This window comes from Strix aluco, chromosome 3 (genome assembly GCF_031877795.1).
Source record: "Strix aluco isolate bStrAlu1 chromosome 3, bStrAlu1.hap1, whole genome shotgun sequence".
Classification (NCBI taxonomy): domain Eukaryota; kingdom Metazoa; phylum Chordata; class Aves; order Strigiformes; family Strigidae; genus Strix; species Strix aluco.
This window is the reverse complement of record NC_133933.1, coordinates 91,575,053-91,602,665: the sequence shown is the minus strand read 5'-3', so window position 1 is coordinate 91,602,665 and position 27,613 is coordinate 91,575,053. Positions and strand designations below refer to the sequence as shown.

General features: G+C 42.2%; 2 protein-coding genes across 2 annotated transcripts; one reads left to right on the top strand and one right to left on the bottom strand.

The window, feature by feature from the left end:
- Positions 1-2,396: 2,396 nt before the first annotated feature.
- Positions 2,397-5,689, bottom strand: LOC141921246 (uncharacterized). The gene is given in 2 exon segments (XM_074819580.1): positions 2,397-5,619; positions 5,621-5,689. Coding segments are annotated over 2 exon segments (1,167 nt in total). The 3' UTR covers positions 2,397-4,521.
- Positions 5,633-7,973, top strand: PNRC1 (proline rich nuclear receptor coactivator 1). Its single transcript, XM_074819581.1, has 2 exons — positions 5,633-6,225; positions 6,856-7,973. The coding sequence occupies exons 1-2, from the start codon at positions 5,797-5,799 to the stop codon at positions 7,294-7,296; spliced, it is 870 nt and encodes a 289-aa protein (XP_074675682.1). The 5' UTR covers positions 5,633-5,796; the 3' UTR covers positions 7,297-7,973.
- Positions 7,974-27,613: the final 19,640 nt, after the last annotated feature.

Here is a 27,613-nt window from a genome sequence, read left to right as displayed (position 1 = left end):
TCTGGGAGGGGGAAGGGCTATGTTTTTTTGTTTTGGTTTCTTTTTTTCATTGCTTCTAATGTGTCTAAATAGTAGGAGGGAACCAGAACTGCAGGAAGATTTGAAATTTTGATTATCATTTTTCCTGTTACAAGAAAAGGGCATAATGCTACTATTGTCATAACAGGAGGCAAGAGGATCTTGACTTCCAAGGTGGAAGCTCAGGGCCCAAGTCCATTGATCACATCTCTACTTCTGGAGCTTTGAACAGCAGAGAATAATGATGACGAAAGCTTTCCCCAGCCACCAAGCTGGAGCAGCAAATGTGAAACCCAGCCGAGTTTCAGTTCCTGCATCTGATGCAGTAACTGCATTAAGCTTTGTAAAGGAGAAATGTGATGAATCCTTCTCTCTTCATGTGTGCTCTTATATGCATGGCAGGAGGATGCAGGATATGTTTCCTGAATGGGGCCAGGGTAGGGCCAGAAATGGAGAAAACATTCACAAAAATGGACTAACTGGACCCTTTATGATTTTTGTAAGAATGTCCTTTTCTCAAAGCAATTTCCTAGCAATAAAAGCGGGTTGTGACAGCAATATAAATGCGATCTGCTGATCTTTTAAAGTGTTTTCAGGTGTACACACCAGTGTTGATCAGGATGAGGTAGCATAGCATCTGACAGCAAGAACCTCTTATGTTGGATGACACCTACTGCAAGAGGCCTCGATCTTAAAGACTCTTCAGTTTCAGCTAACACAGTTTGCTACAAGAGCTGACCTACTAACTCCTCTGGAAGGCTCCTAATAATGTGAAGCTTTAAAATTAAGTTTTTTATCTTCTGGTAGTACAGACATGCTATTTGAAACCATTTATAGTTGCATCTTTAATGCTAAGAAGTATGCTCTTGGATTCAACTCACATGCTGTTCCTCATGCCCATAACTCAACCAAGACCTTACTCGTAGGAGTAAGTACCCCCATAAATCTGGACATTCCAGCCAAAAGACTCATGTATTTTAGTGTCTGGCTAGCAGTAAGACACACAAAAAGTTGATATATTTACTTATTGAATACCTGATGTAATTAAATAGTACTGAAAAAAGGCCTTAAAGGTGAAATGTCAGTAATGTTCATTCCTGCTTTGGGTGACTTTTTTTTCAGCTGTAATAAGGTTTTATCTAGTAAAGCTCTTTTAAATAGCATGGATATGGAATCATTCAGAGTCAGAGAATAAAAAAACCTCACAAAGGAGGGGAGAAAAAGCCCTGAATGAAGCAGAACCAACTATACCCTCATCAGAAAAAGGATTTTCATAGTCAGATCTGACACTTGTCCTGAAGAAAAAAAAAAAAATATCAGACTAACTTAGTTCCTAACAGAGTAACCTAATTCTTAACCGATTCACTGGTGGTTATCAGCACAGGGAAGTAATTCCTGGCACACAGCTAATTCTGTATATGGCTTTGCTTAGTGCTCTGCACGTCATTTTATTTTGCTAGTTTTCTTCTTTGACCTTGCCTGTCTTGCTACAATGGAAGTTCACTTGGCAGCTAATGAGGAAAGGAAAACGAGACCAATTGTAAAGCTGAGTGACTAAGCAAGAAAATATATGCAAACCCATCTGAAAGTCTTGGGAAGTCCAAACATGGTTGTACTTTGCTCGCTGACAGGTTAAGCAAAAAAGGCTAAAAGAACCTGAATGCTTTCATGCTCAACATTCAAAAGTTGGGAAGTGCCAGAATTAACACAGAATATGCACAAGAAAGCCTGGACTAGGATCGAAAAGACAGTACAAAAGTCTCTGGCTGCAGAAAGGCCAGGTTCACTGGAAGCTACTGAGCTGCACGTAGCTCACCAGCGGTTCACATGGGACTGCAAGGGCAGGGCTGGCACCAGAGCTGCGCTGACAGACGCTGGCAAGTGTCACCACTCCTGCAGCAGTGGAGGCCGGTACGGACAGGAGGGCTTGAAACCACAGCAGCTATGCGATAACATGTCGGTATCGACCGTGGTGGCACAGAACATGCTTGCATCATTTCAGCCACACCTGCTCCAGGGACGGCAAACGTACAAGGCAGATGCCTGAGAACAGGAGCCACTTCACCAAGCTCAGTGAAGTTTGCCCTTCAAACAAGCTGAAGCTTTCAGATAGATATTAAAAGCCAAACCCAAACAGTGTAATTATCACTTCCTTCATGTTTGTAATTCACTAGTCATCCCTCTTCCATCACATGAATGACATCACTGTCAGAAATTACTGCCTAAGGACCTAGACTGAAACCAGCTCTGCAATCACATTAATGGGTCTCTGCGCAGATGCAGGAGCAGAGTTTAAATTAGCTTTCTAATTACTTTACCAAATAAGAAAAGCAATAATTAAGAAGCAAAACACTTCAACAACAACTAATCACTAACAATTAAAAACATAAAAGTAATAATTTTATTCTACAGACTTGACAATTTTAGCAGAGAATTAGCATTGAATGTAGGTGACTGCAAAGGAAACGCTATCAAAAACCAATAGCGAGCGTACTGAAACGCGTATGCTTTAAAGGCTTCACCTTAGCCCGTATGAATAAAGCGTAGCTGTACATATGTGGCTTGCAGGTCTTTCCTGTACATTTCAACAATACACACAGGTTAAGCAAGATCAAACTTTGGTTTTCACTCTTGACATATACAAAAGATACTTAGCAAAACTACTGCATCTCCATGATAGACAAGTTCAAACTTTCCCAAGAATAACACCCCAAAACTATTAAGAGTACATCTGTTGCTGTGGTGTTAAGAAATCTTTAGTGTCTCCTAGGCCCATAGGCAGGGGCAGTGAAATTCTCCTTTTTCTCTCTGCTAATCTCCGTTAGACCTCTGGTCCCTTTCTGGAGCCACGGCTATTCCCCAGAAGACAGAACCATGAGAGCTGTGACCACAAAGAGCATGACCTTGGCATAGCCCATTTCCAGCCTTCTCCCATTGCTAGGGCTGAAAGGCCACGAGCGAAATACACCCCTGTGCTGAGGGAAAAACAGGGCCATGTTGAGAAGCCCAAAACAGGCCAGAGACTAGCATTATGCAAACCAGGGTGGCATAAAACCAAATTATTTTGTTACAATTCAGTATTATCTACATGCAGAAGTATATCGCAGCTTCTGCCCCTCACTCGGTGTTTTTAATGAGATTATGGTGGGGTAGCAGCTGCACCCATCATAAACCTATCTGCTCTACAACCGAAAGCTACAGGACTTGGGTAGTATTTCTGCTACCTTTGCTCCAATGTTTTTAGGAGCCACTGGTCACCAAAAGCACCATTACACAAACGTAAGATCACAGTGATCACTTCTCTGCTGAAATCTTGTTACGAGGACATTTGTGACCTAAATGGATTGCTAAGAGCATCATTTAAGAGGCTAGTTGCATAGCGAGCAGAGAATTTGGCTACTCTCAGGCCTCAGAGGAAACACTTACTGATACAGCAAAATCACTTCTGCATACAACGATGCATACCAAAAGCTTCAAGTTAAACAAATAAATTCTCCCAAGGTACCCATTTTATGTCAGTCATACACCCATGTAACGTCATGACGTATTCATGTTCTTCATCTCATTAAATAGGTATTTTCCCAATTGAAAAAAAAAAAAAAAACAAAAAATTGCAAGATCATTTCACAGTGATGCCATTTAAACTTCTACACTGTGAAAACTGTAGAGACCAATAGAGGCAAAGCAATTTTAACTGAAGGCTTTTATTTAGAACTTTGCGTATAGATTTTTTTCTTATCCAAATCTCAATTATATTCCATGTATTTTATATTCTTCTCAGAAAACAAGTGTCTTTGCTATATATATTAAATCTCCTCTTATCTTACAGGACACAGTTGTAAGAGAAGAGACAGCAGTGTTCTGCGTATTTATTTGCTGTAATGGCAGAAGTGAGAATTACTCGTCAGGCACTAAGTTAACAACAAATAAGTATGTATGCCTGCCAGCATCGAACAAGTATTCACAACAATTTCAAATTTGGTTACCAAAAAAAAATATATTAACAGCTGCTTTTAATTGAGATTAGTTAGTTTTTCCTAGCCCTCAATAAATAGAAAGCGTAAGGCATGTGGAATCCAAATTCTTTAATGGAGCTGAAGCTAAAAAGCACCGTCTGCCATTTCCCCCGCGACTTCAACCTTAATCGGTTGCAAAAATCTCACTTCCTCCAGATGAACACCAGCGAACTGGCCACAGGTGTCGGCTGGTCACGCAGAGGGGCACGGAGAGAGAGAGGAAGGGCGCAGAGGCGGAGCGCTGTGGGCGCCGCGTGCGGGCCCGGCGGCGGTGCTACCGGGGAGGGACAGCAGCAGCCCGCGGCGGGGCGGGCCCCCGCCGGGCCGGGGCTTGTCGGAGCGGCCGAGCCCCCCGCTCAGCGCCCGGCGCAGGCCCAGCGGGCGCGCTGCTGGCGCGGCAAAGGGCGGCGGCGGGGCCCCGGTTCCCATCCACGGCGGCTCCTCGCTCGGCATCCCGGCGGCGAGCCCCCCCGTCCCCCGGGCGGCGCTACTTGCAGAGCCCCTCCAGCCGCTCCAGGGTGCCCTTCATGTCGCGGATGCGCTTGGCCAGGGCGGGCACGGGCTGCATGGCGCGGTCCAGCTCCTCGCAGCGCGCCACCAGCGCGTACATGGCGCGGATGCTGAGGTCGGCCGCCTCGCCCAGGCTCTCCACGCCGTCGCGGTAGGTCTGGATGCAGCCGACGCTGAGCGCCGTCAGGGCCTGCAGGCCGCAGTGCACGTTGCGCAGCAGCTCGTCCACCTGCGCCGCCACCTGCCCGGCCAGGGCCACCACGTCCTGCAGCGCCCCGGGGTCGATGGCGGGGATAGAGCCGCCGCCCCCCGCCGCTGCCGCCGCCGGCTCGCCCCGCGGGGCGCCGCTCAGCCGGATCCGCCGCTCCAGGTTGTTGGCTACGAACTGGGTGAGGCGCCCCTCGCGCAGCACCGTCCCCTCCAGCTCTAGGGCGCTCGCCAGCGTCGCCCGCCGCCCCTCCGGCAGCTGCCGCCCCGCCGCCGCCCCGCCAGCGGCAGCCAGGCTCAGGGCCTCTAAGCTCCGCTCGTCCCGCCTCCGCCCCGCCGCCTCACGGCTGGGTTCCTCCTCCTCCTCCTCCGCTGCTGCCGCCGCCGCGGCCGGGAGCCCGGCAGCCGCCGCGGGCCGCAGCGCCGGCACCTCCATGGCGGGCGACGCGTGCCTGCCCGCCGGCGCGCCGCCGCCCAGCAGGGGGCGCGCCGCCGCCTGTTTACGTCCGCCTCGATTGGCTGCGGGGCGCTCGGGGGCGTGGCCGAGGCTGTTTGTGTGCCGCCCGATTGGCCGGCGGCTCTCGCACGGAGGACCGCCCACCCCGCCCGTTCGCCTCGCGCTGCGGGCCGAGGACTTGGAGACTGGGGCGTGCCCGCTGTTTGTGTCTGCCCGGATTGGGCGACCTGCGGAAGCGGGCGTGGCCCCAAGTGTTTGTGTCGCTTCCGATTGGCCGAGGCGGGGCCAGCGGGGCCGCCGTTTCGCCGAGATTGGCGGAGCGCGGTGGAGAGGCGTGCCGCTGGCGGCATCCTCGCACGGCGATTGGTGGCGGGGCGGAAGGGGGCGTGCCCCGCTCGGGTAACAACACCGGGGCGCTGCTGGCTGCTCCTTTCACTCCCCCGCCATGTTCTCCTAGCAGCGGATCCGATTGCGCCACCATCTCAGTCTACAAAGCCCGGGGAGACGCTTCCCAGCGACCCAACCATCTCGTCCCCGCCTGGGCTCGACCCCTCTTCCCGGCACAGCTCTGGGTACCCACGTCCCACCATGGTCACCACCACGGTGCCGCCGCCCTTCCTGTCTCGGATCTCGGCAGGCACCGAAGACCCCAGGCGGCTGCCCTCCGCTCTTCTCCAGCGCCTCAGGCGAGGGGACAGCAACTGTGAGAACCAGCCCAGCTGCTGCCTCGCGGGCCCGGGGGGCAGCGCGCGGCCCGCGCTGAAGAGAGTCCGGCGGAAGAAGGGGAAGATCCGGCCCAGCCCCGCGGGGCTCCTACCCAGCCGCTACCAGCAGTACCAACAGCATCGCACCGGCCTGGGGAGAAGGGCCCCGCTGGGGACGCAGGGCGCGGGCGAACTTCGAGCTCACCCTGCGCCAACGGTCTCAGCCGCCCCTGGCCTGGTCACGGCCCCCTCGGAGGAGCCTCCCGCGCCCGCCCCCTCAAGACCCGCTCCCAGCAAACCCCTCAGGAAGGAGGTAAAGACGGGGCTCCGTTACTTCTCATCACTTCTTTCCCCCCCCCGGCATTCTCCCGCCCGCTGGCGGACGGGCGGGCGCTGGCCTCCCCGCCGGAGGGGGCAGCGAGCGGCTCGCCCCCTGCCGCCGCCCCCCGCCGCGCGTGGGGGGGGAGCTGGGGAGAGTTTCCGTTACGCCCGCTCGGACGGGGCGGAGGGGGGAGGGGGGAAGCGCGAGCGGAAGCGCGGGCGGCGATTGGCTGCTCGGCGCCGCCAATGGGCGCCCGCCGCTGCGCCCAGCAACAGCCGGATTTAGCCTGCTGGCCGCGCGCCAGCCGCCCCTGCGCGCGCAGGCGGGACGTGCGCGGGGCGCAGCGCCCCATGGCGGCGGCGGCGAAGGAGAGGTCTCGCTGCCCGCCCGGCGGCTGCTGGGCGCTGCCGGCCGGCCCCTGCTGCCTACACGAGGGGTTGGGGAAGACGTGGGATAGCTGCGGGCGGCGGCTCGTTCCGCCTCTCCGGTGCTGTGCTTGGGGAGCCCGGCGCAGGGCCGGTGCGGGGACACGGCTTCGGGCCCGGCAGCTGCCCCGGGGGTGCCGAGGCACCTCTTGAGGGAGAGGGGCCGTGTGTTGACGTGAATTCATTGTCTCTGCAGTTCTTAAAGAACAAGATGGGAAAGACCGAGAAGGCTGCCATCCCCTACAGCCAGCCCGTTCACGGTTTACATCTGTGTGAACAACCAAAGATTAACAGACAGAAGAGTAAATGTAACGTGCCACTGACAAAGATCACGTCAGCAAAAAAGATAGAGAACTTCTGGCAAGATTCTGTATCGCCAGAAATAATTCAGAAGCAGGAGAAAAAGCCACTTAAAAACACAGAGAACTTCAGAAATGCCAAGTCCAAGAAACCTATCACCCTAACTGAAGTGAGCCAAAAAGAAAATTACGCTGGGGCAAAATTTAGTGACCCACCATCTCCTAGTGTCCTTCCAAAGCCTCCCAGCCACTGGGTGGGTGGCACAGCTGAACCGTCTGACCAAAACAGGGAGTTGATGGCAGTCCATTTGAAAACTCTCCTAAAAGTTCAAGCATAGTTTCCAAGATCTGTTGGCAAAGAAAACTCCATCCAGGAAACATAAACATGCCTTGTTGCAACAAAATTGCAAAAGACTGTCAAGTCTTATAATCACATTAAAAAAATCCTTGTATTATATTTTTTATGGTTGTGTAAATAGTGTATATCATGTATTATGTGTATATTCTTGTTCATACTTTGAGAGGTACATTTTAGTTTTGTTATGAAAGGATGTATTTTGCACTGCCTGAATGGTAGATGTCTTGTATATAAAATATGGACAATTTTAAGTGTGTGCTTGACACATGAAGACTTGACTTGATTTGCACAAGGTAATGAAAATTTCGGAAGGAGAGTACAGCTTTCTGCTTTTAAGGTTCCAGATCAAATGTGAATGTTTTATTCATGCACTACTGACAATAGTTTTACATTCTGTGTCCCAATCAAGTACAAACATGGAATTTTCATACAAATGTGAAGTTTTGCTCTCTGCTCTGGAAACAGTATCTGGAATTCCTCTTCATCTGTTTGTTTTTAAAATTAACTGGAGTTTGAGTAAAATTCCAACCCATCAATTTGAGCACTGCTGATTTCTATAAAGAAAAAAAAAAAGAAAAAAAAAAAGAGCAGAGCTTTCTGCCAAAAATCCAATTGGTCACTAAAAAATTAAATAAAACAATTTGGCCTCCCCTTAAACATGTCTCCGTTTTTCTTTTGTGTGAGTGTGTGTGTCTCTTAGTTCAAGAATGTGAATTTAAATTACTTGATTGCCATCTAGTGCATCGGTAGGAGTATTTTGTCCTTCTCAGCCTTTAACTATCCAAATAATTAAGAGATTTGGTAGCTCATTAAGAATTCCTTGTGTTTTGAAAAAGTTTCCTTTGTGATACGTCATTTTAGGTTCCTTATCCTTCTATTTCTTCAAAATTCAGATTTCAAGAAAGCTGGGCAATTACCTGTTCAAATCCATGCTGCAAAACTCCGTAACTATTTTTGTAGTAAGTTGTTACTAAACTAGTTGATACTGGAAAGTATCAGTGACAGAAAAGCATCGATGTGTCAAGTTAAACTTTGTATTTTTCACCAGATTTGTCTCCTGCTGAGAGCTGTGCAGGAAATTACATTCCTCTGATCTAAAATTCTTAAGGAATGGGACTGTAGATTAGTCTGACAAACATGTTGAGGAGACAACAGATTTGCTGTTATTTTACTAATCTAGTATTTAAGATTAACGAAGCAGGAAATATGTGACATTTACATAAGATAGAAAAGCATTTTTAAGTTTTCAGATCCACTGAAATTATTCTCTGGGCACTAGTCTACTGGGAAGGAGATGTAGGAAGATGTGAGCAGCAGGGTCCCAGCTGAGGTGGTTCCTTAGCATGAATGGTGTTTTCAGAGGCTCAGAGTGAGCAGTGTTAGCTGTGTCCATGCCATGTGCACTACTGCTTCTGCTCTATAGCGTCGCTTTGTGTGTGTGTGTGTGTGTGAACTGGCAGTATTGGTTAACATAGCCCTGAAATGAGATTGGTCAAAAACGAAGGGAGAATTTGCTTTGTTTTTATAGAAATTAATTACATCGTTACAATTTTTTTCATTATAATGCTATTAGGCTATTTAACTCTATATGTTCTAAACTAAGAGTTCATACAAAATTTTTCATCCGCCCCGAAGACTTCCAGTGTCTTGCAAAATAGACCTGTGTTACTTGATAAATGATGGTACGTGCTTGAGGTGGATGTATGGCTTCGACAACCCAGTTTGCTGCCTAATCTAAATACTCCATAATTTAGCGTGTCCTAGCTTGTCTTATAAAAATGAACAAAAATCTTCCTTTTTTAATTTTCTAATAAACAGTATTAGGGCAAAGAAAAATCCTAGTAGAATCTCACTAAGGATAAGTCAAGTAGACTCCAAGTCCCTGTTTACTATGTTTGGTATATGCTGTATTGATCTGCTGTTGTGCTTTTATTTTTTTCCCTTTTTTTCTTTTGTCTGAATGTCATCAAGCACAAAGGAAAATGCCTTTAGCAATTCCCCATAGCTTTAGGCAATGGTGAATTTTTCAGCTGAATTTGTGATCATCTTCAATCTCGGTAACTAGCTTGACGAGCTAGTTTCCATCTGCCATGTAGGTTGGCATTGTTTAAAAGGAGGTGTCATTTTTTTCCCTGATTATTATCTCTCTTATCATCAGCTTTTTTTCTTCCCTGCCCCTTGGACCTGACACAAGTTATGTAGTTTGAATGCTAACTCTGATCCTATAAAATTTACCGATGTAACATACCTCTTCGTTTCCACCCTGATTTGTTGACACATCCCAGGGGATTACAAAATTCAATGAATGTAGGTGACGATAGTTCTCAGCTCCTCAGCCAATTCCTTTAAAGCTGTTGGATGAGACTTCTGAAGTTTTGCAAATTTAAAACTTTCCATACCTTGTTGGGCCATGAAGGTTTTCAGGGTAGGATAACAATGTTTCATCTGTTTTTTCCAAACAGTGCAAAAAAAAAAAAAGCTTATTTAGCCTACTTCTGCTGGTTGTGTAGTGATCTGGCAGAAGTGTTGGGGTACTTCAGGTTTCAATCTTTGGGTTGAGTCCCTTCCTGGCCAATGGACTGGATTATAAAACTAGGCCTACATGCAACACTACACTTCAACAAGCTCACCTGAAAAATCAGAACACTGTTGTCTCCTAGAACCATATTCTGCACTTAATTTGTCACTTCCCCATGTTTTCTGCTTTATCTTTCTACAATATTTTCTTACTGGGTTTTTAACTTTCAAGGTTTCCTTCACTTTGACAGATTTCTTACCCCGGTTCCCTCAAGGTGAGGCATTGTATTACATGAACATACTATTGTTTGCATTTAAGAGCCAGTAAACGAAAGAAAAACATTAGTGTCATGTTTGGAGGACTTCTTCGCAATATTGTATAAAGTCTTTTGAAGTGAACAGCCTTTAAGGAAGAAAATGAACCAACAGTGGATGTGTTGTGAGCTGGTCGTGTGTCTGCTGTACAAGAATTAAATTGCTTATTAAATCTTCTGAGTTCAGTCACAGGAAACTGAATGTACTCCATTTTGGTTAGATAATGAAAAGCTTTTCAAAATCCAGTGCGGTGCTGTGCAGAACTGCAGGTGAATCAACTGTGCGAGTTAACTACCAGCCTACTTTTAAACAGTTAAGTGTCATGTGGTGATGGTCCTGAAAAATTAGCTTTCATGGAGCACAGAAGTATGTGTTGTCGGGTTTTCATGCATGGCGAAGTTTCAGCCCGTTAGACAGCTTCATTAGTAATGGCTGGCTTGGTCCTCTACTAAAGCTAAAGTGCTTCTGCCTCCTAGTGCAACAGGAGCTAGAAATCCCATGTGCATTTGAACTCTGTCACACCAGTATATCTTCAGAGATGTTGCTGAATTCTTAAGTAGTCTGTATGTGAGGCTGCAACTTTTTCCACAAAATGAATTTTTTTTCAGCTGATTAATATTTTATCTAAGTAGTGTCATTTTAAGCGGCCCTTGTAATTATTTTCAAAGGGTACTTTTTAAGCTTTGGCATTATAAAGCATTTGATACCTGCCACACTTGAGGATTTTTTTCTGCTTTACTCAGTTTTGAGAATGAATATGAAGCCTATAGATTATATGAAGCCTGAAGATTATAGATTGGTTTTCACTGTAATTTTGGAGATAAGTCTACCTTTATTTCTGCATATTTCTTTCTTGACATTTCATTCAGTTAAACACATTCCTTACTTTCTTCTACAAACCCCTTGTAGTCTGAATTTTGATTTCACAATGTGTTCTTTAAATTTATTTTTTTTCTTAATATATGCCTGCCTGACTGAATTATTTAAGAGAAACTTTTTTCTGTTGTAATGTCTAAGAAGGTTCTATGTTATGAATAGGCTGGTACTTACTCCAAAGAGGCTAGGAGGTAAGCAAGTAAGAGATAAAGGTTGTAAAATGTTAATATTTACTGTGAAAAATTGATGCTACCTTGTTGAACAGGAACCACAGTGTTAAAGACTTTTGATAGCAGGAAATGTTTAGTTGCTGATTCAATAGAAAAGATTAATGGAGGGATCATCCATCAATTAAGGAGAAATACATTACACAATAAAAGGACCTAACTGCTGAAGTTGAGCAACATAATGTTATCAGCAATGTAGAGGATGTGAACTTTTTTTTTTGCATTGAGAGTGTAGAAGAATGTTGTTAGAGCTAAGACAGGAAGGTCAAGAATTCAGTTGAATTTGAAAAAAAATCCTTAGGAATTAATTTCCACAACGAACATGTCCTAGCAGAGGTACTTTTTTCCCCTGTGTTGAAGTCAGCATTCCTCTCTTTTTTTCCCATGAGGTGATAAAATCTCATTTATTCAGCTCCCAGAAAATAGGCCTTTAGATTTTTACAAAGCCCTGACTCTTGAAAGCACTGCCTTGGTACTTTTGTTTAATGTTAGTCTAGTGACATTACTACAAGTTACACATATTCAGGCTTGTCCATGGCAGATGCGGTCATTTAGTCTGAGTGGTTCATAAACCCTTGTCTTCAGTTTGACAATTACAGTGGTTATGTGCACGTAGCTGTAGGTTGCCACTGGTGAGTGAATTGGTGTGATTTCTATAATTTATACCTGAAAGAGGAAGTATTTGGGGATCGAGGACTTTTCCTGTATTTATAGGACTTTGTTAAGTCTTTAGTTGTAGTTCAGTATATGGCTGTATGTATTTCAGGAAGTGGTGTAATCATCATTGCCTTTTTGCCATTATGAAGGTCACGAAGCATAAAGTTTTGAGGAGATGCTGTTTCTATGAAAGATGTCATTTTCTTCTTTAACAAAGCAGTATGCTTTCATCAGGTAGGTCTATGAACCTTAATTTGCAAATGTCCTTGTAAGTGGTGATAGCAATGGCCATCAAAACACAATTTACTTTGTTTTTTGTTCCCTGAAACAAGACCTAGACCTACATTCAATAAAGGGCTTAGTATGTAGAGTCCGGCCTTTCTCTTGTTTTCTCTCATCACCTGAATCTTGTGTTCTTTACTGCCTGCTGACATAGCTGCATGAGAGAGAGTAAGATGTGCCCTTACTTAAAATAATACATAGCTTGAGATCTGTAATGTGCTTATATATATATATAGCATGAAGCTTTTATATGTTGCATTCCTAGCAATAGAATATTCAGAAATTGCATGTTGTCATATTTAGAATATCGATAGGTCATTGTAGGAATTAATGGAGTAGTAAATTGATAGACTTTGTCCAAATTTTAGACATTCTTTGTATGCAAGCACTAAAGAAAGTGCTGATACTTTTTTATGTCCTGTACTAGGAGTGATAAGGAAAAAATAACTGACAAGACAGGTAGGAAAAAAAAAATAAAAACAAGGTCAACTAGGAGATAAGAGAGAAGCAGCATAGACGTCGCCACTGAATTATGTGGGAAGGAAAGATACTGCGAGAAAAAAATTATCTCCTGAAGTATCTGATGTTACTGCAAATTTAGGGAATTTTAATAACTAGATGAAATGTAATTTGCTACCAATTCCTGACTGGGACCATCTTGGGAAAACCCATATGAGCTGGAAAGTCTTGTAACTGACTTTTTCCCTGTCTGACCAGTACCTATTATTCATTACTAGAAATTGCACCTTGGCACAGCATTCTTAATGGCTAGCACTGCTTTAGGTATCACAAAATGCTGTACAAGTGCTTACTGCTTCTCAAGTTTCCACAGGTTTTTGGCAATGGCCAGATGAAGTATGTACGTCCATGATAGCGGCCTTCATGTTTTACAGCTGGAAAAAACAGGCATACAGAAGTGAACTGGCTTGATTAAGATCACTCAACAAGCTGTTCACTAACCCAGGAAGAGAACCACAGTTTCTGGAGTTCCAGCCAGGTTTTTCCTTTGCTAGTACATGCGGTTGCTGTGTGATCTGCAAGTCTGCCTCATCCCACTGTGTAGTATGTTAATATACTGTTCTGCTTTGAAATGATTGGCATCTGTAGTCATTGACAGGTCTGGTGAGATATATCAGGCTACGTTTAGGGTTTGTGTTGTGTACAGTTCTATTACACAATAGCTTTAGTAATTTGCACATGAAAGATGACTATTATACTTTTCTCCACCCTTGCTTTTGAATGTTTGATACAATATATAATCTATACACACCACTGTCATTTTCAGCTCATCCTCTCTGTCCTTTCCCCACAGTCAGCAGTGGGAAGGCTGGTGATAAGTCAAACGTTTCTGTTTGTTGGCTGCTGCTTTCCACTGCTGTGCAAACATGCTGCAGCCAGCAGCTGGCTGAGAGCCACGGGTGTACACAGTATCCTCATAGTTTCTTGAGTTTACATTTGCTTTATCTTTAGGCTCTCATTAGATCCTGGAAGACAGAAAGAGGCCCAGTCTTTCCCAAGAGAGGGGATCTTCCTACAGGAGGGTAGAAGGGGGAGTTTATGAGTGACCCAGTCCCTCTCTACCACCAGCCAGTCCTTCTGAAGATCTCGAGCCTTCCCATCACCTTCCCTGACCATCTATTTTCTTTACTCTTCACTGCAGCCTCACTGTAGCTTCTGTTTCTTTTTTCATGTATTTCCCCCTAAACACATTTCATCATTCTCAGTTTCCCTCACTTCCCCACAAATGTTCATACATGTAATTTTTTTCACCTGAAAAATCAACTTGAGTATGCCACATTTATCTGCTGTGTTAGGGTACATTTCCTCCAAGAGAGAATGTATTTTTTTCTAAAGGACAGCTAGATTTTTATAAGATGCAATAATTCTCTTGAGATTTCTCCTGTCAACATGGTATGAATTGACCTGGGAAGCATGTAGCACAGCCTCAGTAACCATAACATACCCCACTTGATATCCCGGAGGACTAGAAACTCTTCTGATGAGCTGATCCACACAGATACCATGGAATTCATCTGCCAAACACAACTTAAAAACCCCAAACAATTAGAGTTCAAGGATTGTTTCCTCAGAGCTCAGGAAGTCTGAGAGGTCTGACCTGGGCTGGTTGCTGGCTGGAGGATATGCCAGGAAGATAAAAATGCATTCTTCAGCTCTAAGACTCCTGAAGCGAGGCTTTTTCTCTAATTTGCCAGGCCAGGTCTACTGTTTGAGAGCCTATCACAAGTACAGTGCGCTTGCTGTATGCATCCAAACTTCCTCAGCCTCTCACTTGTAGGACCGTGCCTTTCTGCGTGCTCAGTGATAGTTTGGTGGTTAGCTATATGTTTCTGACCTGGTTGTGTCCTAGGCAATTTAAGGTAGGAGTTTACACTGCTCCTTTGAGAGGGTCTTATGATTTATATTCCTTTTTTAATTCATTACCAGGTACCAGATTGGTTCAGTACCTGCAAGGCCTGCTTTCCCTCAGGTACCGTGGCAGAGTTGGTAAGTGCCTTCCCCAAAGCACTGAGTCATATATTTTAGGACAAAAAAAGAAAGTATTATGCAGCCCACATATGTACCAAGGATTCTGTTTATGCTCTTTGGCATCTACAGATCCCAAAGCCTGCAAGGTCTGTTCACATCTGCAGGGTGATCTTCTGTACCATTTGTATAATTTTCCTTTCTCAATTTCTCAGTCTCTTTCTCCAATTTAGTGATAAGAGACTTCCCTTTCCAGGGAAAGGTTCCCTAAATTTACTTACCCATATGGTAATTTAGTTAATTACCTATCCACCTTCCCATAAAGTAGATCACAGATGAGATTCTGTTTGCTTTAATATGTATCTGTATCTTCTGTCATATGTTGGTAAAATAATCTTTTAGTCCCCAAGACAGCTATCATAACTGACTTCCAAGGGGAAAGGTTCAGACCCTTTCAAGAGACACCCCAATATATATGCAGAGCAAGGAAGATGGATGCATCTAAAAGACAGACACAGGTGAGAGAAAAGTGTCAGCCCATTTACTCTCCATATCCCAGGCCCTAGAATTGCTGCTTTCAGTGCCCCAACCCTTTGTTATATTCCTCCTGACCTGGGCCACCTATTTCTTTGGCTTTCCCCCACCCATAGTCCTCATTTATGCCAAATTATGGCCCTTCTTCCCTCACTGAAGGAAATTGTTCTCTCATAGTGCCTTATTATTCTGCTGCTCTTCTACCACACCTCTATCTACATGCATTTGATTAATTTCAAAATTATTTCCAGTGTCCTTTGAGTTCTTGTGCTGTAACTACATTTTCTCTGCATAAATGAAAACAAATATCCCAAAGGCTTTAACATGGAACCTACAGAGTTTTCTTCCATTTTGGCCAAGGGTAGAATTTCAAATTTATAATAATAGAGATCAAAATCAACAGCAGCCATATGACGTCTTGCTGCATGTAACTTAACTTCCATAAAGAGAAAATGGCAACACAGGTGCCATTACTTTGTCCACACAGGTAACTGTGATCAACTAACTATGCCTGTGCAGAATTAAACTCCTGTTTTCAAGACTTTTCATTTTCACTCTTTATTTTTCAAGAATCAATATTTATTTATTTTATCTTCCTGCCATTTGTGTTGTCAAAGCTCTGGAGAGCCATAGCTGAGTACACAAGAATGAACAAGTAACATATTCATTGAAATTTCTGCCTTTAGGAAGTGTTGGGGTGAAGGGAGGAGTCAGGCGAGAACCCCCAGTTCTCGACCCCCCATCTGGATCACGTAGTCACCATCCTATGTAATCTTGTGAAATGTGCCAGATTTGATGGCAATATCAGCATATTTCAGAGTGTTCAGAGAAGGCAGCCTTCCAACACTGCTCTGGAAGTAGCACCCAAGTGAGAGGGCAACCTCCACACATAAATATCCACGAGATGAAACAGAAACTTCTGTACAGGCAAGACATCCTGGTTTTATTCCTCCCCCCTGTGGCAACACTGAACAGTTAATCTGCATTGCTATTATAACTGATTACTTGCACTCTTCCAAACCTGTGTTTTTACATAATTTTTAACACAAACATGTCCTGATTTTCAAATACTGTGGGGACACAATGTGAGGATGTGGGGGGAAGGGTAAAAGTAATCTTGATCCAGTCTTTCAGTCTTGATCCAAATGCCAGCTTAGTCACAATTTTCTTAGGAAGGGCTTTGCTTACTTTTAATATTACTGAGATGGCTATGTAGGCTGAGCCCTAAGAACAGTGAAGGACAGTGCTTTCCCTCTGAGCAGACGTGAGATACTGAAGAAGGTGAAGGAGCAGAAAGCTGATACGAGATGACCAAAGGAAGGAGCTCTTTGCTCACTTAGAAACCTTTCTCCATATTGTATTCCTCAGTTACAGACAGCCCCCCCCCCCCCGCCCCCAAACCGCCCCTTTTAAGAGCCTCTAGCAAGTCTCCACCCTTCCTTAATTTCCTACTCCCATTTCTTGCCAGAAATGCAAGGAACGTGTTTTACACACCCACTAGTAACCAGGAGCACATTCAGTAACTTTTTGGTTCACTTCCAGATAGCATTGACACCACGTAGACAAAGAAATTACGAAGAAAGAAAAGAATTAAGAAAGAAAATTTGAAAAACTACACTGATACTAATATAAAAGATGAAACGCGGTGTGTGCGATACAGAACACCGGTACACTGGTTTTAACAGACGGAGTTACTGTGGCAGGTGTCTTCAAAGCATATGCATATAGCTTTAGGTACGCATATGCATATAGCTGAAAGCGAAGGTCCAAGTAAGTGAGTAGTAGGTCGAGTCCCGTGCCAAGGCCCCGTAGGAATAGGCCGAGTTCCCTCTAGTGGCTTCTGTTGGCATTTCGCAGGGGTGACCCCGAAAGGACCCGTTTTGGGAGCAGCAGCCCATCACCGCTCATTACAGCCTTGCCCAGAACCCATGCTGGCATTAGGTAGCTGGAGGGTATAATCACAGAGTAATTCCTGGTGAGGGCCTAACTGCAAGTTAATTTTAAGTGCGTTATGTAATCAGATTAAATCAATCCTTCTCTGTATTTATTTTTCATTAGTTCACATGCAGATGCAACTACCCTTAAAAATTCCCTATCTGCTTTACTCTGCTGCTTCATTGAGTTGATGTCCACTGCTAATACCTGCTGTTGCTAATACCTGCGTTAGGCAGAGGCTTTGTGAGATCCTAGTGAGTCAGAATAATCTATGGGATGTCATCAGGCAGTTTTGGGGAAAGGCTTTGCAGATGGAAAACACAGCCAGCAGCACCTGAATCTGTATTTGTGGCTCAGTGTAATACATTTATTATAAGTGAACATCAGGCAGTAATTTATTAAGTCAAAATGTTGTTGAATTATTGTTGTACTGTTGCATTAGAACACTGAAAAGATAGCAAACAAGAAAGAATAGAAGAAAACAAAAAAGTTAATGTTTTGGGGTTTTTTCATCTCGTGTCTTACCAAAAAGGCAGCTGGAATATTAAGACAAAATGGATTAGGCAGGAAACCTCCATTTCTAAAAGAAAACATCCGGTGTGCTTTTGGCAGACAGTGCATTTTGTAAAGCCACAAACTTATGACATATTCATTACTGTGTCCCTGGGGATTTAAAAATACAGAAGACCATATTTCCTACTGTGAACTTATGAACTTCAGAGGAAATTGCAATAACTAGGAACAAAACTGTATGTTGTTGCTCTCTATCCTGGGTTTTTATCATAGGATACACAGTGTAGAATATGCCATAAACTGAGGGCCTAAAAGTCAGACACCTATGTCTAACCTCAGCCTCAACAGTCAGCAAACAGAAAAGGGCACATTAATTTCTGGCAACTATGTTTACAGGTTTGTTTCTCAGAATTTCACCTATTTATCTAGGCTGGTACCTGTCATTGTCAGTACTAACCTAGTCACAGCATAGAGGAGATAGGTATCAGGTCATTTACCTCCAAAGAAATCTCCGCTAAGCTCTTAGGGAGCGGTATAAAATCTGACGCTTTTTCATCTCTCCTTCAAACTCTTCATTTTTTAAAATATTTGTAATAAATTTGGTTAATTATGGTATTCATAAATATAAATATATTGCACTACTTTTCAGGCCTGCTGGATTTTAGCTTCCGTGATATTTAGCAGCAGTATGTTCCATAGACTAGATACCCGTTAAGTGACAAATTCATTTTTAAAAATATTAGCTGCTACAGGAATTTACAGGTAACCTATATGGCATAAAGAAAGCCATGACTTGACTGGCAAAAATATTTAGGAAAAAAGAATGACTCCATTCAAAGTCCCTTTTTTATTAAAAGCATCCTAATTGTTGAAATCAAGTTATTTTTAACATACCATCTCACTCTATATGAAGTTAGAACTAATCAAATTGTAATCTTGGACTGTGCCCATACTGTATAACCAGCACCATCCTCATTAACACATTTGATTTACATTATCACACCTGAAAATCCTTCTTTACATAGAATAAACCAAAAAATATTACCGCTTATCAAAATGTCCTTAATACTTTTAACTGAAGAAGATTCCAATACTCCTTATTTTCCCCAAAAGTAATTATCCATTTGGTCAAAACCAAGGTGAGGTTAAGTATAAAATCTGCTACTGGGACAAATTCTTTTCCAGTGTATAGATGTTTGCCTTCTAATGCAACATATTTTCAAAGTAAAGTTATAATATAGTGAAGACATCATTCAGCAATAGGTAAAAGTGATGTGTTCAGACACATGAAAGGTTTAATTACAGCAAAATATAACTTTATATGCATAAATACACTTTTTAGTTAATTTGTACTTTTTAAATGGAGTGTCTATACGAGATGCCAGATGGATACTGTGTCTGGTTTACCTGTGTGTCACCTTTCACCATACTTAACAGAAGCTTTTTAACAATGCCCTGTGAAACTAGCCTGACTGTTCATGTAACCTGAATGAGCTAATTGAAGTTCTGAGCATGGATCACATTTCAGACTTACTTAGCCTGACCTTTTGCTGAGTTAGCTATTTTTTGGAATTGGCAAAGCTTTTGACAGGTTTTGCAAGACGTGACAGTTGAGCCTCAGCTCTGTTCTGGGGGTACTTGTGACATCAATGTCATAGGCAGTAAACATCATCTAGGTACAGGACATCAAAAACTGAAGTCCTCCTTGTACTCTGCTTCCTCACATGAACAGTTGTTTTGATTTAATGGAGTTCTTGTAGCATCACTCTGTCAGGCCAAATTTTCTCTTGCCAGTGGAAAGACTTAAGTGTAAGCCTAAATTTAGAGTTCTGAGAAGAGGACACCCCCTTCAAGTGAAATACCAAATATCAGTGAGATTCTTCATTGTATTCATTTCAAGACAGCAAATGGGTTATCATAAGGTTATTACATCTCAAACAACTTTATAATCTCTTGTGTTCTATACTCCTGAGAAATTTAACCATTTGAAACAGGTGTCAGTCATCTTCAAATGCCAGTCAATAACCAGTTTCCTGACAGAAACTCTGAGAGCTGGAGCATGAGAGAGTTTGGATGTTGTAATGTTTTCTTACATTGTGCTTTAGTTTGAATGTCAGTGTGTTTCTCTGGGGAGATTGGGACGGAGGTTTCAGCATTGAAGAAGAAAATCTTAATTTTGTTCCTGAACTGGAGGACCTTTGTTGGGGAGCTTGACCCTGATTTTTCCACATACTTTGACCTTTCCCTTAATGACTCAAACTGTGACTTTGTCTTTGATCACCCTGTTTAAGTACAGCATCTTGGAAGTGACCTGGAGTGGCACTGAGACTGGCTATGAGAGTGTCATCTATACTCTGACAGGCAAAACAGACACACTATGATTACAGCACTTCTTCAGCAAACTACAGTATTTTTTATTACAGAAGGTACGTCTTAGGCATACATCCTTGAGCTATCTTGTCAATTCTACGAACAGTGTTCATATTTATTGCTTTCCATTTTGAAATGTATTGAAGTTTTTTAAGAAGCTTGGTCTCATATCTATGTACCACACAACACCATTTTTCATATTTAAAAATAGGTTCTTTGCATTCAAGTTTCTGCAGTCTGACAACTCTGGATTTGTGCTACAAAGTTAGTCTCATGAAGAATAAAAAATATTGCTGTGAGTTGAGTGATATCATCAGCAGAATAAATATAAGAAAACATTTAAGAGACTGTATTACTCCTGCCATCTCCTCAGAATAAATTAAGTACATATTTTTGTGAATCTAAGCCTTTGTTCAAAGTAATTTCATAAGACCTTTTTTACATCCTGCATGAACTGAGTATGAGCACAGAATCCGCAGGAGGCAGAAGCAAAGGAGGTATGTAACAAATGAAAATTTAGGGCCATCTTAGCCATGAAGCTAAATATAGCTTCATAATGAAGCTAAATAAAGCTTCATTAATGATTTAATCCCTTACAACACTAAGTGCCCCTCACTCTGGGACCTCTACCAGATGTTCAGATGGGTCTTCTGCCCTGGCCACTTAGCTGAGTGTGGGTCACCTGCCCAGAGAGCAGGGCTTCTGCAGTACCCAGGAGAGGTCATTCAAAGTGCTCGAGAGGCACTTCTGAGAGAAAGCAAGTGCAAAAAATGCACACCATATGCAGTCTCAGAAAACGTCACCATAAGGTCTAAGGCCTGACTCTATGGACAGTTTCACACGTGCTTATTTTTTCTATTAGTGAGTGGATTTCCTGATGTGACAATTCTTAACAAAATTAAGCACATACTGAACCTGTCTTCATGCTCAGAGCCTTACCAAAGATCCATGTTTGCAAGTTAACCATGAGGTTGCTAATAGAGTTTATTCTTCATAAACTCTATATACACCTTCATCATTTTCATTCCCCCCATCTATAGTTTGCATCCCACAAAGGGCACTAAGGAGACAAACGTGACAGATGGTGGTCACCCCATGGACTGGAGCAAGACCTGCCCTGTGAGAAGGGTGTGTTGTTTCTGGACCATCACCTCAACATGGTACACACTCATGCAAAGGACTGTTCGTGCAGTCTTTCAAGGCAGGAAGAAACATGTTGTGTCTTGCAGGCCTATTTGTGAACTCTTCACAGTCTCTAGCCCTCCCCAGCCAAGTAGGTGATGTCAGTGCTGCTACCGTGGGTGGGCAGCGAGGATTTGTGCCTGCTTGATGGGAAAGTCTGTGCATAGCATGACATGGCTACAGAGCCAGTGTGGCTCCCTGGGGACTCCAGTGGCCAACTGAATGGTCTGTAGTAAGTGAAGGAGCAGAGAGAGATGTCACAGCTGTTGTAGAAAATGAGACATATATTCTGAAGATATCTATGAGTTACTCAAGGAAATAATTTCTTCTTCTATTTTGAAGTAGGTGTGTGGTTCCAAGGTGGAATATCTGAGACGTTTCTCATGTAAGCTGAATACCAGCACCATGGGGAGAGCTGCAGGTCTATCCGCTGATCTCCAGCTGCACTGTTTATACAACATTTGGAGGTTTGGAAAGTGTCTTTGGCACTCCAGAAAAATCACTTTGCTAAGGCTCACCATATTAAAGTCTAATGCAAACAGTAGATCCCAATACCTGACCATAAGGTGATTCAGGACCTCAGGAGTCCTCCGGTCCATTTTCCTGCTCACAGCAGGGTCTGCTACAGGGTCAGACCAGGTTACTCAGGGCCAATTCTGATAATCTGAAATGAAGCCTGGCAGAGGGTTGCATGACTGAGTGCCTTCAACCTCTTCCTGTCATACAGGATTCTCCCTGTTAGAGAGTTTAAATATAGCTCCATAATGCTAACGTTTGGGAAAGCTTTGACAACAATCTGTCCCTGTTTTTTACATGTTGAGTTAAAAGGTCTGAAAGGTATAAAATGTTTAAGAATAAGCAGGAGGGATTAAAAAATCACAATGGATCTTGCGTAAAGTGTTTTAATTCTGCAACTGTCATCTAAAAACAAATGGATACTTAGTCTAGTGTCCCTTGAGAGGGTTTGTCCCAGATTGGTGGGCAAGCGTATCCCTATGATACACACAGGCAGTCAAGCACATACATATGTACTCATAACTGAACTGAATGTTTATACAGATTTAAATTGTAAAAATTTGAACAGATGAGAAAAACTAAATGATCCACACTAGATAATTAATTTGTTATATTGTTCTACAAATGGGATGCTCAGCAGGCTTAAGATAACTCATTCTGCTCACCAGGTGGCAAATAGTAGTTTTGCATTAGCTGTTCATAAAATCAAGTGAATACATGCTGATACCATGAGTTTCACAACCATGTTACTCAACAAGCAGAGCTCAGTAAAGTGTCTGACCTGTCTGTATATTTTGTCTCACAGTACAAAATTTTATACAAGTTAATTTTCCTCTATACTTTTGGAAGGATTTGTGTGCTCTTTGTTTAAGGAAAGTTCTGGAAAAGGCCAGATACAACAGTGAGAATAGGTAGAATTTACAAAATAACTGAGGAGAGTGAGGACACTTGATGTTATAGGAATAACACAAAGATTTTCCCATTTAAATTAGCAGTAGCACTAACAGATAGTGTATACCTTAAAGCAACTGTAAGAGGAGAGTACAAAAATCTGACAACTGCTTTTATGTCTGTGGTGCTGATTGAGAGTACTGGGCTATATTTTTTTCTTTGGAGAATGAAGTGATTTTTTCTTAAGTATCTATTAAAAGTAAAAAGTGATACTGTAGAATCAATACCCAGTCTGACTCCAGAAAAGACATTACTAGGGTTGGAAATTTAATTTTGCTCTTTTGAGTCACTCAAACCTTGGACTTTCTGCCAATCTGCAAAGTAATCATGCTAGAGAGTCTTGTGATAGAGGCACCTGCTGCTAGGGAACCCAGATTAATATTACCGGCACATATTGAGTAGACTACAGAACAGCCAACACATACTAATGATGCCTGGGCTGCAAAGTCAGCTGGCAGCCTCGAGACACCCCATTGTCAGTCCCTGCACTCCGCAGTCGCCGCGGCTTCCCAGTACCAGCACAGGCACTCCTTGCCAGAGCAAATTTAGCCCCTCTTTTTTTATTTATTTATTCCAAAGTAGGTCACCCTGTGCCATCTGTTGACACTTAAAAGCCACAGAAGTTTCCAGATTCCCTGTGGTATCCTGCAGTTCAACATATATTTTTAATACCCTTTTGCTCTACCTAGCTGGTGTATGTAGTGAGACTCTTAATCACAAAAGCTCCTTCAGTCAGGTAATGTTTTTAGCAACTGAGCGCAGATCTTGGAGTAATATACTAGAGGTGAGTATAACTGTGTGAGTATTGCTGATGGTGAATCCTGGGAAACACTGCTTTCAGCAAAGAGTGCTCATGGCCATCTGCTTTCTGCTTCTCCAGCAGCCTTGTTGAAAGCTTAGGGAAGCAATCAGTCCCAGATAGGTCTGTAGTGGGTCTTGTCAGGCTCCAGTTAAATTTGCTTCTTTTGTTCTCTGATGGTGAGCATGTGAAATAAAGAACATTTCATGTCCACAGTTGTCTCTCTAAGTTCCTTGCAGAGCACCCTCATCTCTCTCCCATATGCCTGTTCAGTACAGATTACCCATACACTGCAAGGAGGATTTTTTTTTTTTTTAATAGTGCTCTTGATTTAAAGTGATGACATTCAAGTTATCTACAGGCAGATTTCTGGAAAGGCACCTCTCCACATGCATGAATAGAGGATGCATCACTGGCATCCTAACAAGTGCCTTTGGTATGTGATAGAGTAAGCATCATTGATAAGGAGGGGGAAGGTCGCATGCATGTGATACAAAACATACGTAGAACATACTACAGAGCACACAAATATCTGTTGGTGCATAAACATTGTGCATGTGCATGTAGGAGATAAACTTTTTAATTATAGGAACTGGCCCTAACCACCTTGCTATTAACTGGATGGTGTTTGAGGTATACCTATCTTCCACCTGCTAACGTTGAGCCACCTCTGTCTCCTGTTTCATGAAAAGATTTGGGACAGTAGAAGGAGAGTCAGATCTCTATAAAATATAAATGCACAGACCAGATCTGAGATTTATAATAAACTATGAAAAGGTAATATGTTATGAAGTACCTGAACAAACTGCAACTCAGTGTCTCTATGATGTGCTTTAAACCCAAAACTAACTCCAGGCAATGACGAACAGGCTGGGGTAACTAAAGATCAAGCTCTCTTGGACTAGAAACAACTAGAACACATTACCTAAATTTGCCAGATGTCATTGGGTAATGCATGACTTCACCACAAAATCATTTTAACCATTAGCTGAAACCAAAGTGGATTACACTAGCTTGTTCAGTAATACAGTTTGACCACAATTGTTTGCAATTTTCAGTACTTGTTCACAGGTCTCTGGATATACTGGATGTCTTAGTTTCCTTGGATTTTAAAAATATAAAAACATACTTGTTTCATTTCACAGTGATGACTGCACGAGTTCAAACAACCCTAACACTCTGGCAAAATTCTGCAATGTGTGTTACATTGACCTGAAAAAATCCAACTGCACTATCATGAGTTATTCATCCATACAAGGTCAGCAAAGTTCATAATAATGTAACTTAGAAATATGATTCATTTTAATAGCCCTGCAGACAAATATATTGTTTCTTTTTTTCACTTATTGCTTATTTTTTCCAGAAAACTCATATAAACTCAAAAAAATCTGCAAATTCACTATACCCATAAACCTCTTCTTGTCACCAGTAAACCTAGGAGTATATGTGGTGAGTGCAAACATATTCTATAAGTGTTTATTTAATAGTGTGTGATATCACATAAATTAAGACTAAAAAAATCATTGTGTGTTATAATGGCGACTGCCAGCATGTTATTGCTGTGTATATTCCCACTGTGAATAGATAAAGTATTTTGCAAGTATTTATTTTGAAATTAATATCTTAAGCAATTAATAATAGTTATTAATGAATGCCCATAAGGCTTGTTGTGTTTGTATTTGCATGATTGGTACAAATCTGTTCAGTAATAGAGGCAAAAATAATTACTCTTTTTAATGTAATTTCCCAAGGTATTATGGAAAATGTCAACACTTAATACAAGTGTATTTTGATTATGCAATATATCATACTTCAGATTTTAAAAAATTAATAACAGAAAAGCTTTGGGGGTAAAGAGATTTGCAATTAGACACAGCAAGCTGCTGGTTTGCTGTCTCAATAGCTCCTCAGTACCACTAAATCCACAACAAATTACTTAATAGTAATTTGTGATGCCTAACAGAAGTAATCCATTTAAGATTCCTGTGGATTTTAAATATATCATAATTTTGCTGTCTATCTGCAAAATGGTATATGAAACAAACTAGAGGCTTTCACATATTTTTTATGATATAAAAATCTCCATCTATATCTAAATTGAAATTTAAAAATAGAAAATTGGATATTGAATTGAGTTGACTGGTCACCTTCTGTCTGTTTAATCCACAAATAGATACTGTCTATGAACAAAGAGCTTCAAAGATTTAATGGATTAAAAATAAAGACCTGTAAGAGCTGCAAAATACTTTATTCCTCCAAGGGAATAAAAAAACTGGGCCCTGACTGTGGTTCTGTTTGAATCAATAGCAGAATGAAACTATTTCTAACAGCACAGGTTGTCATTGTAAATAATTAGTGGCATACATATGTTAGTAAAGGGGCATTTTAACATCAGGAAAGATCAGATTTTTTTTTCATCACTTTGAAATGTTTAGCACAGTCTAGACTTCATTTTTCACTTACATTTGCATTGTGATAAATATTAAAAATATTATCAACCATTTTTAAAATTGGCAGAGGAGAGGAGCAATTAAATGTGTGGAGATTTTGTGTAACAAATTTTTACTTTCTCTTTAGCTGTATAAAGATTTAACATGGAAAACACTTGGTCTCATGAATATAGAGGTGGATTAACTGTCTTTTACAGGTAGCGGAGGGGGAGTTAACAATGATGGGCAAAGTGCCTGCAGTTTTTGACCATTATACGCCTGCCTGTTTTCTGTGCATTTGTTTACTGTGCTGTCCACAGCACAAGTAGCCTGTGAGTCAACCAGCAAGTGTACAGCAGGAACACCAGCAGTAAGCAGTAACTGTTGATGTGCATGCTCCTGTCCTTTCCGAATGTGAGGTAGCTTGTTGCTCAGGCTGTAGAGAGGAGTTGGCAGCAATAGAGACTTCAGCCATTCACATCTTATGATCACTTTTTCCTTCCACCCTGGGCTGTTTGTGTTTATTGCCTAGTTAGTAAGTCATGGTATGAAATCAATCACTGAATTTATCTGACTTTCAATAAGCAAAATTTACCTTTTAGAGGGAGAAAGGGACTAGACATCTAAGACACAATCAAATATAAGAAATAACAAATAATAATTAAACAAATATAACAAATAAAGGCTTGTAGTGTCAGGAATGGAACTGTTGTAGCATCAAGTGTCTTGATGGGACATCTATGTGACCAGGCCATTTTCATCACAAATTTTTTCAAGCTGGTATAGCATTATGACCGTAATGATGCTGCTACTACAGAAATTATACAAATCTAACAATTGACCTGTAGTATAGTGTGAATTACATATACTATAATGACCACACTATGATTAACTCTTAAGTGGTGGAAATATGTCTATAAGGAGAAGGCTTTACTTTTCTGAATCCACTTACCATGCATTTCTTTTCCCTTGACAAGAAATGTACAAGACATAGTGGCATCCTTGATCCATTAGATTAGATTAGATTAGATAAATATTATGCTTCAGTGACTTAAGCCATTTCTCTTCCTGAGAGCTTTAAAATTCTTCTGCTCTATGGTGATATTGATATTGTGACCTGACCAAAGAAGTCCTTATCATGCTTTCTTTTTAAACATACAATCCACTTTTGCAGCATTGTATGTCTTGATACATACTTCCTAATACAAAGCTATTTGTAAACTAGACTGGAATGTTATTTTAGGCAAGTCAGTGTATAGCTCCTACACACAGCAACAGCCTACATTTGTTTTTAGTACTCACTGTGCTATTGTTTTTAAAGCTTTGGATTTTGGCTTGAAATCCAGGCCATCCTGAATTTAACAGCCGAACTTTCACTGAGTTCAGTCTGATCTGGATTTCAACCTAAATGCCTAATGTTGCTAATGTGGGATGTGGTAAACTTGATCATCGAGTTTTTTATGGCCACAACAGATGTTCCTTCTTTTAGACCAATGGAAAGCTACCGAACCTCATCCACCCTCTAGAACAAAAATACAAGCATTTGTTTACAGCTTGATTCCAGGAATATGAATTGAATTAGCAGCTGCAAAGTTTGTTCTTGTTTACTTACAAATATATGCACAATTCCTGCTTTTCCCGAAGAACCATGATGTTGTCTGGATTATATTTCCTCTATATAGTAACAGTATTTTTAACAGTCTAATACTG

What these genes read in the sequence shown, in the direction of transcription:
- PNRC1 (XM_074819581.1), top strand. Translation starts at nt 5,797, where the DNA reads ATGGTCACCACCACGGTGCCGCCGCCCTTCCTGTCTCGGATCTCGGCA. An exon ending in GCAAACCCCTCAGGAAGGAG is followed by an intron (nt 6,226 to 6,855) that starts GTAAAGACGGGG and finishes TTGTCTCTGCAG; the next exon opens with TTCTTAAAGAACAAGATGGG.